Genomic DNA, 19116 nt, shown 5'->3' with positions numbered 1-19116 from the left:
GAGTCCGGGGCCAGGCCTTCATTTGCTGTCTAGCTCCCTGCCCTGAGTCCACAGGTAGCACGGAGTCCCCGGCGGGTGGGGGGTGGCTGTCCCCTTCTCCACCCTGAGCTTGGGCAGAGCAGCAGATGGAAGCAGGTCTGGCAACACTGAGTTCTGAGGCTGGTGGTCAGACCCCTGTGCCTTCTTCCTGGGTCCACTGGACTGTACCAGAGCCGTGGCAGCCGATAAGCACCATCTCCAGGCTATGGGGCTCCCAGGGCAAGGCGTGGCCCCCCGAAGCTGGTGGGGGCTCTCCGGTGCTGGCAGCCTCAGCCTGGGTCACGGGCTCCGGGGGCCCAGTCCTAGCCCCTTCCTCGGGAGGCGGTGAGCCAGGGGTGCTGGGCTCAGGGCAGAGTTCTCCTGAGCCTGGGGGCTCCGAGTCAGAGGTGGAGGTCCAAAAAGCAGTGGCTCGAGGCCATGGTGAGCTCTGAGATGCGGGGGGGCCCCAGGGCCAGGGAGCCACGAGGGGAGGGGGCCCTGGACGAGGGTGGGGCCAGGTCCCACTCAAGACAGAGCCAGCTGAGGGCTGTAGGCAGCAGGAGGATGCCCCAGTGTCCACACACAGGGGCTGCAGCAGCCCAGAGGCCCCGGCCGGGCAGGGGCCCTCCCCACGGGGTGCCAGGACCAGCTGCACAGCCTGGCGAAGGGACTGCAGCCCCTCCCGCATCTGCAGCACCTGCTCAGACAGCTCCATCACCTGCAGGGAGGGTGGGCGTGGTCAGAGTGGAGCCGGGACCTGCCAACAGCAGGCACACCCCACCTGGCCCCTCACCCACCGCCTGCCGAAGCTTGTCCAGCGTGTCTGTGTTCCTCACCTCGCTGGGCCCAAGGGGGACAGTGAGCAGGCCATTCTCTGTGGACAGTAGGAAGGGGTTACCAGCCAGGGCTGGTCAATGAAGATAGCGCGGGGTCCAGGCCTCTGCCTGGTGAGCACAGACCACACTGGCCTGGCCAGGCCTGCCGCCAGGAGCAGCCATTTGTAACCTTGCCCGAGTTGCTGAATCCAGTGCAAACCGCCAGGGGGCCTCGGGCACACTGACTCGGGCTTCCCCCTTGGGAAGCTGCCTTCGTGACTGTCTCTTGTTCTGTCTTCCAGGCTAGGGGACACTCTCAGGGCTGCCGGGCCTGCCCGGTGGTCATTTTCAACTCTGCTTCCCCAGCCCTGTATCTCCCGCAGTGGGCCAGGCACTTCTAAGGGTTTTAACAACATTATCTCATTTAGCATGCACAACCACCTTTTTACAGATAGGAAGCTGGCAGCAGAGATCTAAGCTCCATTTCAGGTACCTTCCAACACCAAGGTGCTGGTGTTACCCACCAAACTCCCCCGCCCAAACCATGCAGATGGATGAAGGCAAGAAGGCATCCAAAGTCTGTGCCCTGCCAGTTTCTCAGAGGCCCCCAGGGCAAGGAGCCTGCTCTGCCAGCCTCCCCACGGACTGAGCCCTAGTACCTGGTCCAGGAGAAGGGCTGCTGCTACATTCCGGGCCAGACTGCCTCACACGGAAGGAGAACTTGGGCTGGTCGGAGCCACAGCCGTCCTCAATCCCATCTACGACCCTGCGGACGCAGGCGCCAGGACAACAAATCAGTCAACAGACAGACACTGCAGTGTTCTGTTTTACAGGACAAGATGCCCCACTGTCCACAGAAGCTACAAGAGCTGGAGCTAGGCCAGGGGCTTGGGGTCCCAAGAGAAGGGTGGAACACATGGTCCCTTTTTCCCTAGGAGCTTGCAGTTTCCAGCTTGAGCGGTGTGAAACAGCAAGAGTTCTGAGCAGTGCATGGCCTGAATGGTGGAGTTGGGGCAGGGAGGAGGTGGGGTAGTCAAGGGGGGCTTCCTGGAGGAGGCTGGGAGGGGTTAGGATGGAAGGATGGGCATCCAGGGCAGCAGTGTGGCTGGCTGGGGACCCAGCCCTGTCACTAGCTCTGCCTCACTTCAGTGGCCCAGAGCTCGCTCACCTGGGGCTCAGATCTGGGGGCACATTCCATGGCACAGGGGGCAGCCGCAGCCCCTCCAAGCTCTGAGGATGAGTTGAGGGGCCGGCCTCAGCCTGCAAAGCCCCTGCCCTGCCTGGCCGCCCTCTGCCACCCAGCCGGGGCCGGGGCACAGTTCGCCGCGGGGATAGCAGCTTGGCAGCTGAGGACGAGGAGGTGCAGCCAGGGGACAGCAGGGGGCTGGAGGGCTCATCAGCTGGGGCTGGGGAGGCTGCGGGGCCCTGCTCGCCGTCTGTCTCCTTCTCCTCCAGGGTGGACATGAGGGTGTTGTCGCCACTCAGGGAGCTGGTGTCCGCCTGGGGAGAGCAGGGGCAGGGAGTCAGCATGGATAGCACCCGCAGTGTCCCACTCACTCCCCCTGCCAGGTCTCACGGTCCCAGAAGCCAGGAGCTGTTTTTGTTAAAACAGGATGTGGGTGTCTCCTACCTCCTGTGGAGGAGGCTCAGCAGGGGGAAGGGGTGTTTTCCTGCTGCCATCGCAAAGCCACTAGCCCTGGAGGCATTCACTGTCCCTCAAAATTCTAGCCAAGCACGGACACGCTGTCCCTCTACTTGGTCTCTGAGGCACACTGAACTGTCCAGGAGGACCCGGTACTAAAAACTGGTTTGGAATTAGTGACATAAGGTAGGGAAACTCAAAAGCCCCTCAGAGTGGTCCTGGGTCATGGCAGGGCACTTTGCAGAGGTGGCCTGACCCGAGGGCACCACCCATCCCCTGCACACAGCCTCCTTGTCTGGTACCAGTGGGCTTGGTCAGACTCTCCTGGGCCAGGGAGAGTGGGAGAGGTGGCTGAGCAGGACAGAGCTGGGCTCTAAGGGCTGGTGTGAGGGAGTGAAGGGGCAGGAGAGTGTGGAGCCACCCCCATCATGCATGCAGTGCTCACACCAGGCCATGTGCTCACACCAGGCCATGCACTCACACAGCACTCCCACGGACCCCCTCTCCAACTCCCCAGGCCTCCAGCCTTCCCTCGCACAGACCCAGCGCCCTCACCTCGGCGGGGCCTCCACCAGCACCCAGGTTGTAGCTGAGCTCCCCTCGGAGGCCCCGGCTGAAGCGGGGGGCAAACTCGGGGTACAGTGCCAGGCTCTCATGCAGCCCGGCCAGCTGCAGACACTGTAGGACGCAATACGTCAGCCCCTTCACATCGGCGTTGGCCTTGACCACCTGCTCACGCCGGGGCAGCTCACAGCCGATCAGGTCTCCCTTCCCTGAGAAGAGCCAGCAGAGGTCAGCAAGCCCTGTCCCTCAGCCACCAGATGGGGGACGCCTGGGGCTTCTCCAGCCAGGACAGGAGTGGGGGGCCCAGACGCTGGCCGGCCCCCGCTGCCCGCCTCACTGGCTTCTCAGAACAGCCCGGTGGCCCAGGTGCTCAGTCACCTTTGGGGTCAAAGCACTGTGCTGAAACACCCAAGTTTTAAGTCTAATGGTCCCCAAGTTGCATGTGGATCAGAATCCTCTGGGAAAGTTAAACCTATCAGACTCCCCAGGGAAGGAGCCCCATCACTATGTACAGAATCATAATATCTACTGGAGCCGCGCAATTGTTTTTAAGCCCCGTGGGTGATTCAGGTGGAGCTTGTCTAGGAACCAGTATGTGGAACCAGCAAGTTAGTGCTGTGTGTGTGTTGGGGGGAGGGAGGGTCATGTTATTGCACCGGAGCCTTGGTGCCTCTTCTACATGGCAGATCCTGTCCTGAACTGAGTCTGTGGTGCTTTCTTCATCTTACCAGAAGGTGTCAATGGAGGGGTTGCCCACCACCCAAGTGAGACTGCCACCTGGCTGACAGCGATTGTAAAATGGCATCAATTCGAGTCCGCACCCCAATCTCAAGAGATGTTAAATTGCAGGTTGGGAGGGGGGCGTGGGGGGGAACATATGACTTAGAATCAATGAAATAGGATGTCTCCAATCAGGGACATGAGGATTAAATGAGTTTGTATAGATAAAGTGTTGGTCACATAGATGGTCGGTCAAAGTTCATTTCCTTCCCTTCCCTCTCGACAAGAATCCCCTATAGCTGATTCCCATCAGGGATGGCTGGCCACTGGGGCTTGGGCAGAGCACTCATGGCCCTCATAAGGAAGCTCAGCCCACAGCCAGACATTTCACAAGATTAGACAGCTTTTCCTCATCCTTAAGGAAAAAGATGGCTTGCCGCCACCCCCGCTGTGGGCTGCCTCCCGCTGCCAGCAGAACTCACTGAGCTTAAAGGCCTCCTCTAAATGTTCACGGACTTTTGCTCAAACTTAAGTGTAGAACGCATCATCGTTAAATCTTATTTTCTTGGCTCCCGGCCATCCTTCTGGTTCCTTCTGAGAGCTGTTTGGATCTCAGTGTGATCATCTGATGAATGAGCTCTCTCTCCTCATGTGTGTCATCTGGAAATAGGATAAGGATGTATTTCTTGTTCTCATCCAAGAGGGGAGAGAAAAACAAGAGATAGGACAGGACCAAGGATGGAGTTCCGTGCCACTGGTCTCGGGGACCAGCTTCCGGCTGACCTCAGCCAGAGCTTCCAGCTCAACTCATCAAGGCGTGTGAGGTCCTCCCCACACCACCACTCAGCTCATCTCCCTTTGTCTTGACTCCGTCCTCCCCCATAACTAACTTTGCATGCTTAGCTGTTAGTTTATACACAGGCGTAGAGGCCAGAATTGATACTGCTAGAGATGCGTGAGCCTTAGCTGCCAGGAGCAGGCAGCAAGCACCTGCATGTTCAACTAAGGGGGCAGGTGGGAGATAGGGTGAAGGCAAAGCAGAAAACCAGGCTATCATGAAGGCTAGGGAGCCAGATGTCCATCAGGGCGTCCAGTGCAGCCAAGTCAACAGAGGAAACCGTTCATCTGGAACATACAGGCAGGGACAGGACGGATCAAAGGTGGCGTACGTCCCAGCGTGGAGAATTCTGGAGGCAAAGGTGGGACGTGGGCAGCGGCCCTCCTTGAGGCTGCCTTCACACCAGATACGGGCATTCTGAGACCTGGCGCCTGGCATCAAAGAGGGATTCTTGCAGGACCCATGCCAGCTGCCAGCCACGCTGCTTCCTCAGCTCCAAGCTGAAAGCCATCTGCTTAATAATCCACTGGACAATCTTGCTTTGGAGTGACCAGTTTGCAACTGTCAAAATCTGCTTTTTTGCCTTTCTGATTTATCTCCAGTTCCTCATAATTTCTCCCGGATTGCCAGCCATACGTGAGTGGCCATAATTCCATTTTCTCAGGGTCCTGGCATTAACTGCACGTAGGGCCAGAAGCCAAACTTGTGAGCAATGCCTCTCTCAGTTCTCATGGTATTTCTTTCTTCTGTTCCTGTTGGAAGACCATCCTCAGAGACAAGAGGATGGACACACGGTTGCTGCTGGCCATGTGGTTCTCCAGGTGAGTGACAAACTCCAGCCTCTCCAGGCAGCAGCAGCTGTCCCCACAGGGAGTGTGCAAGCACTGCTGCCTGAGGACTGGCTGTGGTCCGGGCACCTTCCATCTGTATGTGAGGCCCTCTGTTCCCCACAGAGACCACAGCGTCCCCACAGCCCCGGAGCCTGCAGCCCCGTGTCGCCCACCACCCTGAAATCGCGCCCTTTTTGCAGGATGACTCTCCCCAGAGCAGAGCACTTAAGAGCACAACATCTGAAGCCTGAGGTTGAGTCAGCAGGCCAGGTTCTAGCCCTAGTGGCCTGCCGACTCATTAACTTCTCTGAGTCTCAGTCTCCTTCCATGCAAAACAGGAATAGCAATAGTTTCTCCCGGCTGGGTTTTGTGAGGTTTGCGTGAGTTGAAGCATGTAAGGGCCTGGATGCAGGGCTGGCTCCACTGTGGGACCCCTGGCGCCAGCACTGTTAGCACATCCCTTCCACAACTGCAATCTCTCCCTCTTACCTAAGGGACTGATCTAAGGATCAGTCTTTTCTTTTGCCAAGAAGGGAAATGTATTTGGAGCCTGAGCTCTGTTGTCACCCATCTCAATCCTGGGCCTGCTCTAGGAAAGTAGCATCTCCTGTTTTCTAACAAAAATGGCACACACACACATACAGTCGATTAATCTTCAACAAAGGAGGCAAGAATATACAATGGAGAAAAAACAGGCTCTTCAGCAAGTGGTGTGGGAAAGTTGGACAGCTGCATGTAAATCGGTGAACTTAGAACACTCCCTCTTGCCATACAGCATGGAGATTCCTCAAAAATAAACTCAAAGTGGCTCAAAAACATAAGACATGGCACCGTAAAAGCCCTAGAAGAGGACATGGGCAAAACATTCTCTGACATAAATTGTACTAGTAATTTTTTAGGTCAATCTCCCAGGGCAATAGAAATAAAAGAAAAAATAAACAGATGGACCTAATCAAATACAAGCTTTTGCACAGCAAAGGAAACCATAAACAAAATGAAAAGACAGTCTATGGAATATATTCGGAGAAAATATTTGCAAATGATATGACCAACGAGCTTAATTTCCAAAATATACAAACAACTCATACAACTCAACAACAACCATAATCACAGCAAAAAACAACCCTATCAAAAAAATGGGCATTAGAACTAAATAGACATTTCTCCAAAGAAAACATACAGATAGGCAACAGGCATATGAAAAGATGCTCAACATGGCTACTTATTAGAGAAATGCAAGCCAAAACTCCAATGAAGTACCACGTCACACTGGTCAGAATGGCCATTATTGAAAAGTCTACAAATAACAAATGCTGGAGAGGGTGTGGAGAAAAGGGAACCCTCCTACACTGTGGGTGGGAATTTGAGTTGATGCTGCCACTATGGAAAACAGCATGGAGATTCCTCAAAAAACTAAAAAGAGAGTTGCCATGTGGTCCAACAATCCCACTCCTGGGCAAATATCCAGACAAAACTCTAGTTCAGAAAAATACAAGCACCCCTATGTTCATAGCATTACTGTTTACAACAGTCAAGACATAGAAACAACCTAGATGTACATTGACCAACACATGGATAAAGAAGAGACGGCATGTATGTATATATGTATATAGGAATACTGCTCGGCCATAAAAAAGAATGAAATAATGCCATTCGCAACAACATGGGTGGAACTAGAGATTATCATACTAAGTGAAGTAAGTCAGAGAGAAATGCCATATGATATCACTTATATGTGGAATCTAAACTATGACACAAATGAACTTATCTACAAAGCAGAAGCAGACTCACAGACACAGACTCATGGTTGCCAAGGGGGGGGGATGAGGGAGGGAGTGGGAGGTTGGGATCAGCAGATGCAATCTATTATATATAGAATAGATAAACAACAAGGTCCTGCTGTGCAGCAAAGGGAGTATATTCAATATTCTATGATAAACCATAATGGAAAAAAATATTAAAAAGATTTTGTGTATATATATATATATGTATAACTGAATCACTTTACCATAAAGCAGAAATTAACACACTGTAAATCAACTATACTTCAATAAATTAAAAGAAAAAAATAGCGTTCATGCCTCCCTTTTTCCTGCCTGAACACTTTCCAGCACTTGCATCTTTAGCATTTGATTTTTCCCCCTTGACAGAAAGTGCTCCCCTCCGTCCTCTCACAGACCAAAGGCTGGCACTTTGCTCTCATCCTGGCCTCCCGAAATCCAGGAGATGAGGTCACTTCTTCGTGTTGCCACCTGGTGGTCACTGGGTCCGCTCTGAGCTTTGCCTAGGGCTCCACGGCTGCTACCGACCCTACCCTGGCTGCTTCTCCCTGGTGGCCTTGCCCACATCTCTCTGCAGAAGGGGCCATAGTTCCACCCGCCCCGCTCCCCAGCCCTGGCATCCTCCATTTCGCCCTCACAAACCTAGGATGGCGAGCACAGTTCCGCCCTTGAGCACCTCCATGGAGCCAGAGCAGACGAAGTAGAGGGCCTGGAGGGCGTCGCCCTGGTGGATGAGGTACTCGCCAGGCGTGCAGAAGGCGGGCCGCAGGGCCAGGGACAGCGCCCGCAGGCAGCCCCGGCTGGCCGCCTCGAACAGGGGCAGCTGCAGGACCTCCTTGTGCAGGTGCATGGCAATGTCAGCGCGGAGCTCGTCTGGGAGGCTCTGCAGCAGCTGCGGGTGGCACCAGGTGGGGAAGGTCAGAGTGGAGAATGGGAGCAGCCTCCCGCCAGCCCTTTCCACCCGGAGAGCCTGAGGAGCAAGGGGAGGCGTGGGAGGGACCGACCTCCCTCCCCTCCAGCAGCCCTGCTTTTCTCCACAAGGCCTTGGGCTTGGACGTCAGTGAGCAGGGCCTGTAGATCTAACGATGGTGGAGAGGGGCCTTCGAGCCGGCTTGGCTGCCTTCTGCTCCTCCCCACTGTCTCCCCAGGAGAGAGCGGAGGCACGGAGGTCAGAATGCTGCCTCCCTTGCCCTCCAGCCCAGTCCGCGGAATCTTGGGCGGAGCGCACGCTCCTGGAAGGAGCAGAGGCTGGAAGGGCCGGCCCTGGAGCCCTGCGCACCTCTGTGGTGTCGATACCGTTGTTCACCGCCCAGGTCGCCTGGAAGTACTCGAGCATGCGCTGCTTGAGGGGCTTGGGGATGCGGTGGATGCGGATGTAGTCGCGCAGGTCGCGGGTGCGGCTGTGGTACAGAAAGCGGCGGGCGTACATGCGCTGGATGATGGCCGTCACGTTCCCAAACACCACCGCGTGCATCAGGGCTGGGGAGGGGGGCAGAGGGGTCACCTCCAGGACCTGCCCAGCCCGGCCAGCCAGGTGCTGGACGCACCTGTCCCCCCAGCTCCCACTCCGCCCCCACGCTAGGCGAGGCCCCGGCTGCCGTGTGGCCTCTCCCGGCCCTGGCCTCGGGTTCCCTGTTCCTCTAAGGCAGACGCACCTCGGGAAAGGACCTGGGGACCCTGCTGGGGGTGGGGAGGCCGGGGCCCGGCCGAGGTCATGAGTCTGGGACAGGGCCCTGGACCGGAAGCGGGGCAGGCCTCACCGCCGATGAGCATGGTGCAGATGGAGAAGATCTTCTCCGTGTCCGTGTTGGCGGACACGTTGCCGAAGCCCACGCTGGTGAGGCTGCTGAGCGCGAAGTAGAGGGAGGTGATGTAGGCGCTGCGCAGTGAGGGGCCGCCCAGGAGCTCAGGCCCGGTCCTGTTGGCCTCGCCGAAGCCGCTGCTACAGTTGTCACTCTGGCCCGAGCCGTTCCCTGCGGCAGGGCTCCGGCCCACCAGGTAGTAGGGGGTCTCCAGTCGGCGGGCCAGCTCCTGCAGCCAGCCTGGGGAGAGAGCAGGATGGCACTGCTGCCCTGCGGCCACTGTGTGCATGCTGCTTCCCCTGGGGTGAGGGGGCACCTGGCTGCAGATCCACCTTCATGCTTCTTTCCAGGTGTGTCCCTCCTCTGCCAGCCTTGCACACCCCATCCTCCCTTGACCCTCACCAAGACAAGCCCATGAGGATGAGACTGTCATCTCCCCAGACGCTGTCTCTGGGTGCCGAGGCTGCAGTGAGGAGTGCTGCACCCTCCTCCCCACAGTGGCACTAAACCCAGGCAGTGAGCCCAGCTGGAGGAGGCACAGGGGCTGGTGGGCTCGCTGTACCAGCCCCAGCCTCACTCCCAGGCCCCCCTCCTCTGCCTGATCCTCCTAGACTCTTCTCACTTTTTCTCTGAGATCCGGAAAGCCATCCTCCATTCAGTCCCATCCTGCCCCACAACCACAGACGCCACCCAACCTCGTGCACATGTTCTCGGGCACGGCAACACGGATGTGTGCCTATACCCCATTGAGGCTATAGTTGTGCTCCACGCAGTCAAGAGGACAAGGACACACACGTGTGAGCACAGTTCCAGGAGCACAGCCATGCCTGTGCACACTTGGGAGAGAGACGAGGACACACAGGTGCTCGCACACTGACAGCCAGGTAGGAGAGGGACCTGCATGGACATGAGCACACAAATAAGTGAACACAGAGGCTCTGCACACATACAGACACAGGCCAGCCAGGGACACTGGGAGGACAATGAAGATCGCCCCAGTCTCCCCATCAACCCCACATTCTCTGGTCAGACTTTAGAGGGGGTGGGACTGCATACTGGGGTCTCTCAGGAGCCCACAGCTGCCCAAAGTCACTCAGTCCAGCTGGAGGGATGTGGGAATTCTAAGGTGTTAGATGAAGGTCCCCAGGGTCCAAAGAGGCCCCAAGAGTCCTGGCAGAGGTGGGGGCCATGGAAAGCCAGGGAGAGAAGGCAGCTCTAGCACAGGGGTCCAGAGGGTGGGCTCAGGATCACAGGCTGCGGTTGGACCCACCTTTCCACATACCCCTCCCCGGCCCCTAATCCACACTCACCCTAACAGCACACACACAGCCCCCTGTGGTCCTCACACCCCTCCCCTCACCCCCAGCCCTTCATTCAGTAACCTCACACATGTGCCAGGAGCCGGGGGACCCCCAGGAGCTTCCTGCAGGGGAAAAATGTACCCAGCACCTGAGGGCCCTGGAGTGGGGCTCAAACCCATATGCTATGGGCCAGAGTTAGACGACTTCCTGAAAGAGGGGGCACTGGTGCTTGGCCTCAGAAGATGGGTGGTTTTGAGAAAAAGAAACTGAGAGGGGCTCATTCCTGATCTAGGGAAAGGCCTGGACTAACCTAGAACTGGTGACAAGTATAGGCAAGTAGCTTAGCTAGAATGTGGGGTCCACGCTGGGGACCAAGCTCCAGGCTGAGGAGTTGGGGGTATATGTGAAATCCTGAGCCAAGGCGAGGACTCACCCTCCTGTTATTTGGGATGTGAGAACACAGGGAAGTGCACAGAGCTCTTCAGTTGTTATTTAGGTGGGCCGCTGAGGTGAAGCCAGTTGCTGGGGGAGAGGGAGGGGGCTGGAGGCAGGAGAAGGAGCAGGATGAAGGGAGGAGCCCCTCCTCACGTAGTCTTGGTCCTGGGGCGTCCACAGACTCTGATGCTGGTGGTGGGATACTGCCTCTGCTCGTGGAGGGTCAACTGCAGAGGCTGTTCTGGAGGCTGATGGTATTCATACTGAGAAATGTCCCCAAACGACCTCCCTCAGTATTTAGCACCAACTTTTGAAAATCCAGCCCATCTCCACTGGGCTAATGGGACTCTGGGGTTGGAACTCTGTGTCCACACCCGGGGCAGTGCAGCTGCCCAGAACCAAGGCAAGGAGGCCGAGGGAAGGCACCTCCCACCAGACAGAGCTGGGCCAGCAGGGGGCGCCACTCTCCCCCAACGGACATCCCTGCCAGGGTGGATTTCAGCAGGTCTGGGTGCAGGTCCCACCCAGTTAAGGGTAGTTTCCCTGGAGAAGGAAGGGGCAGATGAAATTGTGAAGGACTTGGAAACTCCCCTAAAGTGAACTAGTGTGTGTGTTAGTCGCTCAGTCATGTCCGACTCTTTGCAACCCCACAGACTGTAGCCTGCCAGGCTTCTCTGTCCATGGGATTCTCCAGGCAAGAATACAGGAGTGGGTTGCCATTCCCTTCTCCAGAGGATTCCTGACCCAGGGATCGAACCCGGGTCCCCTGAACTTCAGGCAAATTCTTTACCATTTGAGCTACAGGGAAGTTCCTAATGTGAACTAGTACCAGCCCCAAACAGAAAAACCCGCTGGAACTTAGGGTTCAAGGTATGATCTGCAAAACAGTCAGACAGCCCCCTACAACCCCCATGCTCTCCATGGAGGGGCTCAGAGCTCCTCTGAGAGCCAAAGGTGCTCTTCATGTCATCTCAGCAACCCCTGTGAGGTGGTCAGAATGGAGAAGCCACGTGGACGCAAGACTCAGGTGTCTGGATCCTGCTGGGGAAGGCAACTGACCCCAGGGATTTGCAGGAGTCTCAAGAGACTTGGGTTCGATCCTCAGGTGGGGAAGATCCCTTGGAGTAGGAAATGGCAACCCACTGCAGTATTCTTGACTGGAGAATTTCACCTACAGAGGAGCCCGGCGAGCTAAAGTCCATGGGGTCACAAAGAGTCAGACACAACTGAGCGCTACTGCACACACACACAACTTTGGGGTCAGGGCTTTGCGTCACCATTACCTATCTCCCAATCCTCTGACCTCAGAGCTGCCTCCACCACAGCCTCCCTCTGGGAAGGGCAGGTGCCAAGGAGCTGACACTGTCTGGAACATTCTGGTTCCTGTGCTCAGCAACTAGAGCTTTGGGGAATATCCAAGTGGGCCTCTGGGCTACACACCAGTCTCCGTGGGCTTTGTGAATGGGGGAGGATTCGCAGAAGTCTCCTCGTCCCCGGGCACTGATCAGAGCACGTGTCTAAGGCCAACCTGGACTCCGGGTGACCGACCCCACCAAGGAGCAGGTAGTCGTAGGGGGGCATCCGAGCAGCTGGCCTCTTGCCCACTGACTGGAAACGGGGGCTAAAGGCCAGTTACCAGGAAGTTGCCAGAGGGCTGGAGGGCGTGGGCGGAAGAAGGTGTATTCAATTTTGGAACAGAACGGTTTGGAGAGAGGACGGAAGCTGAGATGTTCACGCAGTGGTGCCAGTGGAGTCGCCCAGGGAGCGCAAGGCGGGGGAGGAGGGGTCTGAGGAAAGCCCGGGGCAGGAGGAGGCCTCATCCTGGGGCAGAAAGGTGGCTGGCAGGGTCAGGTGCTCTGGGGACTTCAAGGGGATAAGGGTTTGGTCCCAGAAGGTCACTGTGACCTGCAGGGTGACATTTTGGGTTGAGCAGTGGGGGTGGAAGCCCTCCTGGCAGGAGTTAAGTCGTGAGTGGGAGGTAAGCAGAGGAAGGAGCTGTGAGCGTGGAGGTGAAATGAAGGAGAGTGAAGACACTGGTGGGGCGCAGGGAACGGCTGCTTTTCAGGCGAGGGGAGGCTGACACGGATGAGAGAACGTGCTGCCGGAGGCGAAAAGAGCGGGGAAGGGGCCTTAGGAGCCAAGGTGGTGGAGAATGAGCTTCCAAGAGATTGGCGGGAAAGTGCCAGGCATGCGAGGAGCCCCTGACCATGGGAGACCATGGGAGACCATGGGAGAGAGGTCTCCTGAGAGGGGTGGGCTTCCCAGGTGGGCAGGGAACAGAAGCAAGTGCCACAGGCTTGACCATGAGGAGGCCACGATGGGTAAACAGCCTCTCCCAGGCAGCCTACCAGGCTTTTTCCACAATAAAGGGCTGCTGGAGAGTGGGCCTGCCTTGAGGGGGAGGCTCTGTCACACTCCCCTCTGCACACACACACCAGTCCCCGTCTCCCCTTCACAAACACACACATACTTGCACACATGCCCCAGACACACAGCTGTGAGCATGTACACGCGCAGGCTTGCACACATCTCTCTGACACCTTGTATCAGCTCACAGATGTCCCCTGACACACACTTGAACTCACATTTCCCTGACACACACACCCTTGAGTGAACAGATTCCTTGGGCACATGTACACACACACACACACACACACACACATGCAAGCACCCTCCAGTACCAATCTCGGGCAGCTCTGAGGCGCTGCTCTCAATTTCCCGCTGGCCAATGTAGAACCAGACGCAGGCCACCCAGTGGGCGAGCAGGGCGAACACGGCCATGAGCAGGGTCAGCACCACGGCGCTGTACTGCGAGTAGCGGTCCAGCCGGGGGAGTAGGCGAAGCAGCCGCAGGAGTCGCACTGTCTTCAGCAGGTGCGCCCCAAAGTACTGCGGTGGGGGGAGGCAGGGCAGTCATCCCAGGGCTGGCCTGGCCCGTCCGGCCCCCGAGCCCGCCCAGCCCCACCGCACTGACCACATTGACCTTGAAGGCGTGCAGCAGGTCAAAGGGCAGCGCTGCAATGACATCCAACAGGAACCATGTCGTAACGTAGTGGAGGCAAATGGACTTGGGGGCAAACACCACCTGGCCTGACTTGGACACGAACGTGGTACGGAAATTCAGCACAATGTCTGCAGGAAGTCAGGGCGGGACTCAGCGTGGGTTGGGGAGGAGCCACACTTTTCTGGGCCCCTGGCTCAGTATGTGACACTGGCCTGGGCCCTTTATATGCATCGTCTTAGTTTTCACAGTAACTGCAAAGGGTAGGTACTGTTATGCCTATTTGATGGTGGGAGAAACAGGCTTGGAGAGGCTATGACTAGGTCGCGGTCAAGTGACCCATTAGCAGTGAAGACATATGGAACCTAGGTCCTACTTCAAAGGCCACGGGTCATAAACAAAGGGAGGGCCAGGGGGACAGCAGGGGGCAGTGGAAGCCATGCAGACTATCCCCACCAAAGCCCGGGGGTCACCAGGGGTGGGACGCACAGAGTACACATACCGAGAATGAAGAGGACCTCCACGGCCAGGTCGCAGACACTGGGGGGGCCGCGGGCGGCACTGGGCTCCCGGGCTGTGCTCACGCACACGCTGTAGGGCACGGTGACAGCCACGTAGAGGGTGGCCAGCAGGATGAAGCCATCCCAAGTGGCCCTCAGCGCCCCACAGTGCAGCAGGATGAAGGGCGACTTCCGGATGGCGGCTACCTTGTACTCAGGCAGATTTGGCTTCTCCCCAAACACCCCCTAACGAGAGGCAGGGCAGGGCCAGGCAGGGAGGACAGGAAATTGGCACAGGCTGAGTTTGGATAGAGTCTGGACTCCTTTCTCTCCCTGCATTCTCAAAACCACCTCTGACACAGGTTTTAGAGCCCACTGGTTATAGATCAGAAGACTGAGCATTGGGGAGCTCAGCCGAGGTCACACAGCTGCTTAGCAGAGGAGCCAAGACTGAGCCAAGGGCCATCTGACTCCAGGGTCCAAACTCCTCCTTTTACCTTTGACAGCTCAGGCAGGTGACACTCTCGCCACAACTCCCGCAATGCTAGTGGAGCCTGAGTGGCTCCCTGAGCAGTCTCTCTGTGGTCGGCTCCGTTCCCCTTCTCCATCTCCTCAGCCTGCCCCCCCCAAGACCCCCCTCCCACACACACCCTAGCGCACAATCCACCTTATTGAGCTTGTGCTTGCCCTTGGGCTGCTTCTGCAGGTGCCCAGACAGGTGGTAGAGCACAGCCCGGCTCCGTCGCCGGTTGGCATTGAAACCTTTGGATCCAGCCCGGCCATATCGGCGTCGGCCACCACCTGCGAAAGAAGAAGGGCTGGAGAGAAGGGTGGGGAGGGGCACGCACACACTTAGCCCTGGGGTGTGGGGGTAGACACCTGGTGCTGGCCCAGGGACTGGCTCATCGACTAGTTAGACTATTCAGAGCTGGGGCTCCAGCGTTTCTCACTTCCTAGAGTCATTTGCCAACAACCCCAGCAACGAGCAGTGCTGAGGGTGCATATGGACCCTCCTCCCAGTGCCTTCTTCTAGGAGGAGGACCAGGGCAAGGCAGGAGAGGATCTCCACTAGGAAAGGCCTGAGAGAGGAGTGGGGAGATGGTTCCCAGAGTGGGGGAGTGCCGAGCTAGCAGGAGGCCAAGGGGCAGAGTTGCTGCAACCCATAGCTGGGGGATGGGAAGAGTATCCCAGCATTAGCAAATGGCAAAGAGGCCTTGTGGCAGCTTCCGTTAACAGCTCTGTGAGCTGTCCAAAGGGCACTCCCAAGCCCTAAGAGGATGCAAGAGGGGAAAGACCACAAGGACTTAAAAGAGGTTTTTGGCTAGGGTTCCCCAGACAGGTTTGTATGAAGAAAAGGAACCAGGTGGGCCTCACTAATCAGTGGGAAAATGGTACTTCATGGACACTAGTGGAATGTGTTTTTTCAGTTTCTTAGTGAAGTTGACTTTAAAACTCCAGCTTTGGGGACTTCCCTGGTGGTCTAATGGTTAAGACTTTGCCTTCTAATGCAAAGGGTGTGGGTTCGATCCCTGGTCAGGGAGCTGAGATCCCATGTGCTTGACAGCCAAAAAACCAAAACATCAAACAGAAGCAATGTTTAACAAACTCAATAAAGACTTTAAAGATGGTCCGAACCAAAAAAATCTTAAAAAAAAAAACCAACAACTCCAACTGTATCTCAGCAAGCTTTCCCACCTGGGCCTGCAGAGATGAGAGAGCCACAGGCTTCTTAGCCAGCAGAGTGGGTGTCAGTCAGTGCGGGTAGGGTGGGGGGCCCTCAAGCTCACGTTGGGTACCATGGCCCCACCCAGGCTGAGGTACCCAACACCCCAGGCAGAGCAGCCAGATCAGCGGCCCCTGGGCACCCACCTGACTCCTTCCAGCTGTCAGGCCCCCCTCGGTTCTTGGTTTCACTGATGTCCTTGTGAGAGACCAGGAAGAGGGCCACCTCCCCTTTCTCATTCTTTATGGGTATCACATCCAGGAGACACCAGAACGGGAGCCCTGGGCATGAAGACACAGCTCAGCACCCATTTTCTGTGCTGCCCAAGACGACAGAGGGGCCATTGACACCCCTTAGTTAAGGCACAAGCCAGCTCCACTTAGGACACTCAGGCTCCATGGAGCAGGGAGAGGAAGGGCAAGGGAGAGCAGAGTGGACATTCAGACATGTGTGTTCAGAGATCTGTCCTGCTAAGTAAGATGGGCAAATTCTTCTGCTGGGGGTGGGGGGAAATCCAAGATGGGAAATAGAGGACTGGCTGCGATTGTGGTGAGGACCCAAGAAAGGTTGAGAAAAAGGAGATGGGAATGTGGGAAGATGGGATGAGATGGGGAGATGAAGATGGGAGTGGAAAGGAGGGACTGTGGATGGGGTGGGTACCAGGCTGGGTGAGACCAAGAAAGTAAGGCAGGCTGGCCAGATGGCCCCTCACCACTCTTCCGGTACAGGATCAGCTCAGCCTTGAACTCCTTGTGCTCATCCAGGGCCTTGCGGATCTGTTGGCGGACGAGCTCACTTGTGTCTGGCCCATAGAGGAAGGAGCAGGCGCAGCCCCGCTGCATGACCTCGGCCCGGGAGAAACCCGTGAGGTCACAGAAGCCATCAGAGCAGTAGACCACGGGGAAGAGCCCCGCCACCTGGGCGTTGCCCAGCACGAAGTTACTATCTGCAAGAGAGCACCTCTCAGAGCGGGTGTGTGGTGAAGGGACACAAGGTCTACTGCTTTCCTTTAACACTGCCTGCCATCAAAGGGGGTGTGTGATAAATCTTGGGACTCCTGCCTGTGAGTGTTTGGGCTGGGGGGCTGGGGGGGTTAGGACAGGAGCTGTTCATGAACTGGAGTTAGGGTGTCACCTGTGTGTCAGTGCCCTGCAAGGACCCATTCTTAGCATCGTGTGTAAGTGTATTTGAGAATCGGCAAACCTGAGCCCTGAGGCTGGTGAATGCAGCCCTGTGTGGGTGCTCTGCTCTCTGGAGTGTGAGCTGACCAGCTAGGGGTAAGGAGTGGGACTGGGGATGTCTGCAGGAGAACTGCAGGACCAGTTCTAGGACCGCCTCAGCCCCACCCCAGCCTCGGCCAGGTTCCCTCACCTGCCAGGTGCTCAGGTGGACCATTTGGCTCCTTCCACTGAGCCTCGCTGGGAGAGGCGATTCAAGCCATCATCTATTCTGCACTCTGCCTGAGCCCCAGCTGCCTGACCTGGCTCAGGAGTTAGTGAATGTGATCCACAATGGGGGTGTAAGGACGGTAGCTGAGCTCCGGCAGCAGCCTGGAGCCAGGAACGTATTGGGGGGTGGGGGGCACTGAATCAGCAGGCTACAGGAGCCAAGTGCAGGCAAAGCAGAGGGAGAAGCCTGAAGGGGTCCTCAGAGAGGGGCTTCCACCCTCTATGAGGAGCCAGAGACTGAGGTAGAGAGCTGGGAAGCCCCACTGCAGGGTGCGGGGTTGGGGGTGGTGGTGGGCCGCGGTAGTTTGAGGGAGGAGGAGAAGGAAGGGAGCTTTCACGACTTTCCAGGGCTCAGAGCCATAGAAAACCATAATTCAGAACTCTGGTTGCCTTCTCCAAACTTCCCCAGTCTTGGTGGGAGTCCCCAAACCTGTCTATTTGGGGATAGACGGGCTCAGTGGGTTTAGGCAGTGAGGTGAGCTTGACCCAACAGTGCTCTCCTGAGACCGGTTTACTCTATCTTGGTTTGCAAACCTCTTTTCTAAAGCAGTTTTTTAAGCCTCTGGGCTGTCTCTTGACGCTTCCTTGCCTCACTCCCCAACCTGCCAGTTCTAGGGTAGTCGATGGGACAGCGCCAGACGCAGGGATGGGATAGATTAGATTAAGTAGCTCCGGGTTCGCTCCCCCAGGCACAGAGAGCATGCCCGGCTCCCATACGGAGAGTTCTAGTCATTTCGCCTGGCCTGGGGCAGCGTTGACTTTGAATTTTTCAGAAACGGCATCTGAAAGGAGACGGTGGTCCCAACTTAAAGTGGGGCTCGGGGAAGGGAAGGCGAGAGCAGAAGGGCTCCAGTCTGAGATGTCAGGGTACTGGACTAGAGGGAACCCTGGCTAGGGACAGCTGGTCCGGGAGATAGTGGGACGAGGGTCGGGACTCACGCGTGCCGTCGAAGCGCGTGGCGATGGTGTCCAGGAAGGTGTTCTGCGGCGCCAGGAGTCCCCGCATGGCCGGCATCTTAGGCGGCCAAGGCCGCCCGCCCCATCCCTCCGGGGCGCGGGAGCTCAGCGCCGGGGGAGGGCGCCCAAGTCGGCCGCCCCCCGCCGGGCCCCGCGCCCCCTAGCGCAGCCGTCGGGGGGTGATGCCCACCCCGGGCTCGCAGGTCCTGCCAGCCGCCCGCGCGCAAGGGGGCGTCCCCGCCGTCGGGGCCCGGAGCATGGCGCGCTGCTCCTCGCGCCCTGGCAGCCCACGAATCCTGGACTCGCGGCTCCGCTCGCGCTGTGCTCTCGGCACCTTCCGCTCGCGGCGGCTGCAGCAGGAGCTCCGGTTTCGGCTGCGGGTCGGCTCCCTCTCGGGCTCCGCTCCGCACCGGATCCCCGCAGCTCCCTCCGTCTGTCGGGGAGAAGCGGCAGCCTCCCTCCTTCCCTCCTGCGCCCGCCGCCAGCTCCGGGGTAACCATGGAGACGGGGCACACCCAGGCAGGGCCGCCTCCTTAAAGGGACAGGCCTCCCGCCGAGGGATCCCCCTCCCCTCGGGACCTCGTGGGGGCCTGGGAGGCGGCGCCCTCCCTCCCTACCCGCGCCAAGCGGGCCGCCCGGGCCACCGCAAGCCGCCCCGCCCGCCCTTCGGAGAACGACGGGCAAGCGCCTGGTCCCTCTCGGGCTGACTCAGCCGCAGGGGCGAGGCGTCTTTCTCTGCAG

The 19116-nt window shown here is 57.7% G+C and overlaps 1 protein-coding gene across 1 annotated transcript; it reads right to left on the bottom strand.

Annotated features, from left to right (window-relative positions):
• Positions 1–143: 143 nt before the first annotated feature.
• Positions 144–18433, bottom strand: KCNH3 (potassium voltage-gated channel subfamily H member 3). Its single transcript, XM_055582920.1, has 15 exons — positions 18358–18433; positions 16683–16916; positions 16117–16251; positions 14915–15048; positions 14250–14493; positions 13721–13878; positions 13428–13635; positions 8969–9250; positions 8488–8687; positions 7851–8100; positions 3031–3248; positions 2002–2333; positions 1493–1599; positions 816–892; positions 144–736 (listed from the first exon to the last, which is right to left on the bottom strand). Exons 1-15 carry the CDS (start codon positions 18431–18433, stop codon positions 167–169), a joined length of 3225 nt encoding a protein of 1074 aa, XP_055438895.1. The 3' UTR covers positions 144–166.
• Positions 18434–19116: the final 683 nt, after the last annotated feature.

This window comes from Bubalus kerabau, chromosome 1, assembly GCF_029407905.1.
Source record: "Bubalus kerabau isolate K-KA32 ecotype Philippines breed swamp buffalo chromosome 1, PCC_UOA_SB_1v2, whole genome shotgun sequence".
Taxonomy (NCBI): domain Eukaryota; kingdom Metazoa; phylum Chordata; class Mammalia; order Artiodactyla; family Bovidae; genus Bubalus; species Bubalus kerabau.
Note: the sequence above shows the minus strand (reverse complement) of the source record. Positions and strands in the feature narration are given on the sequence as shown.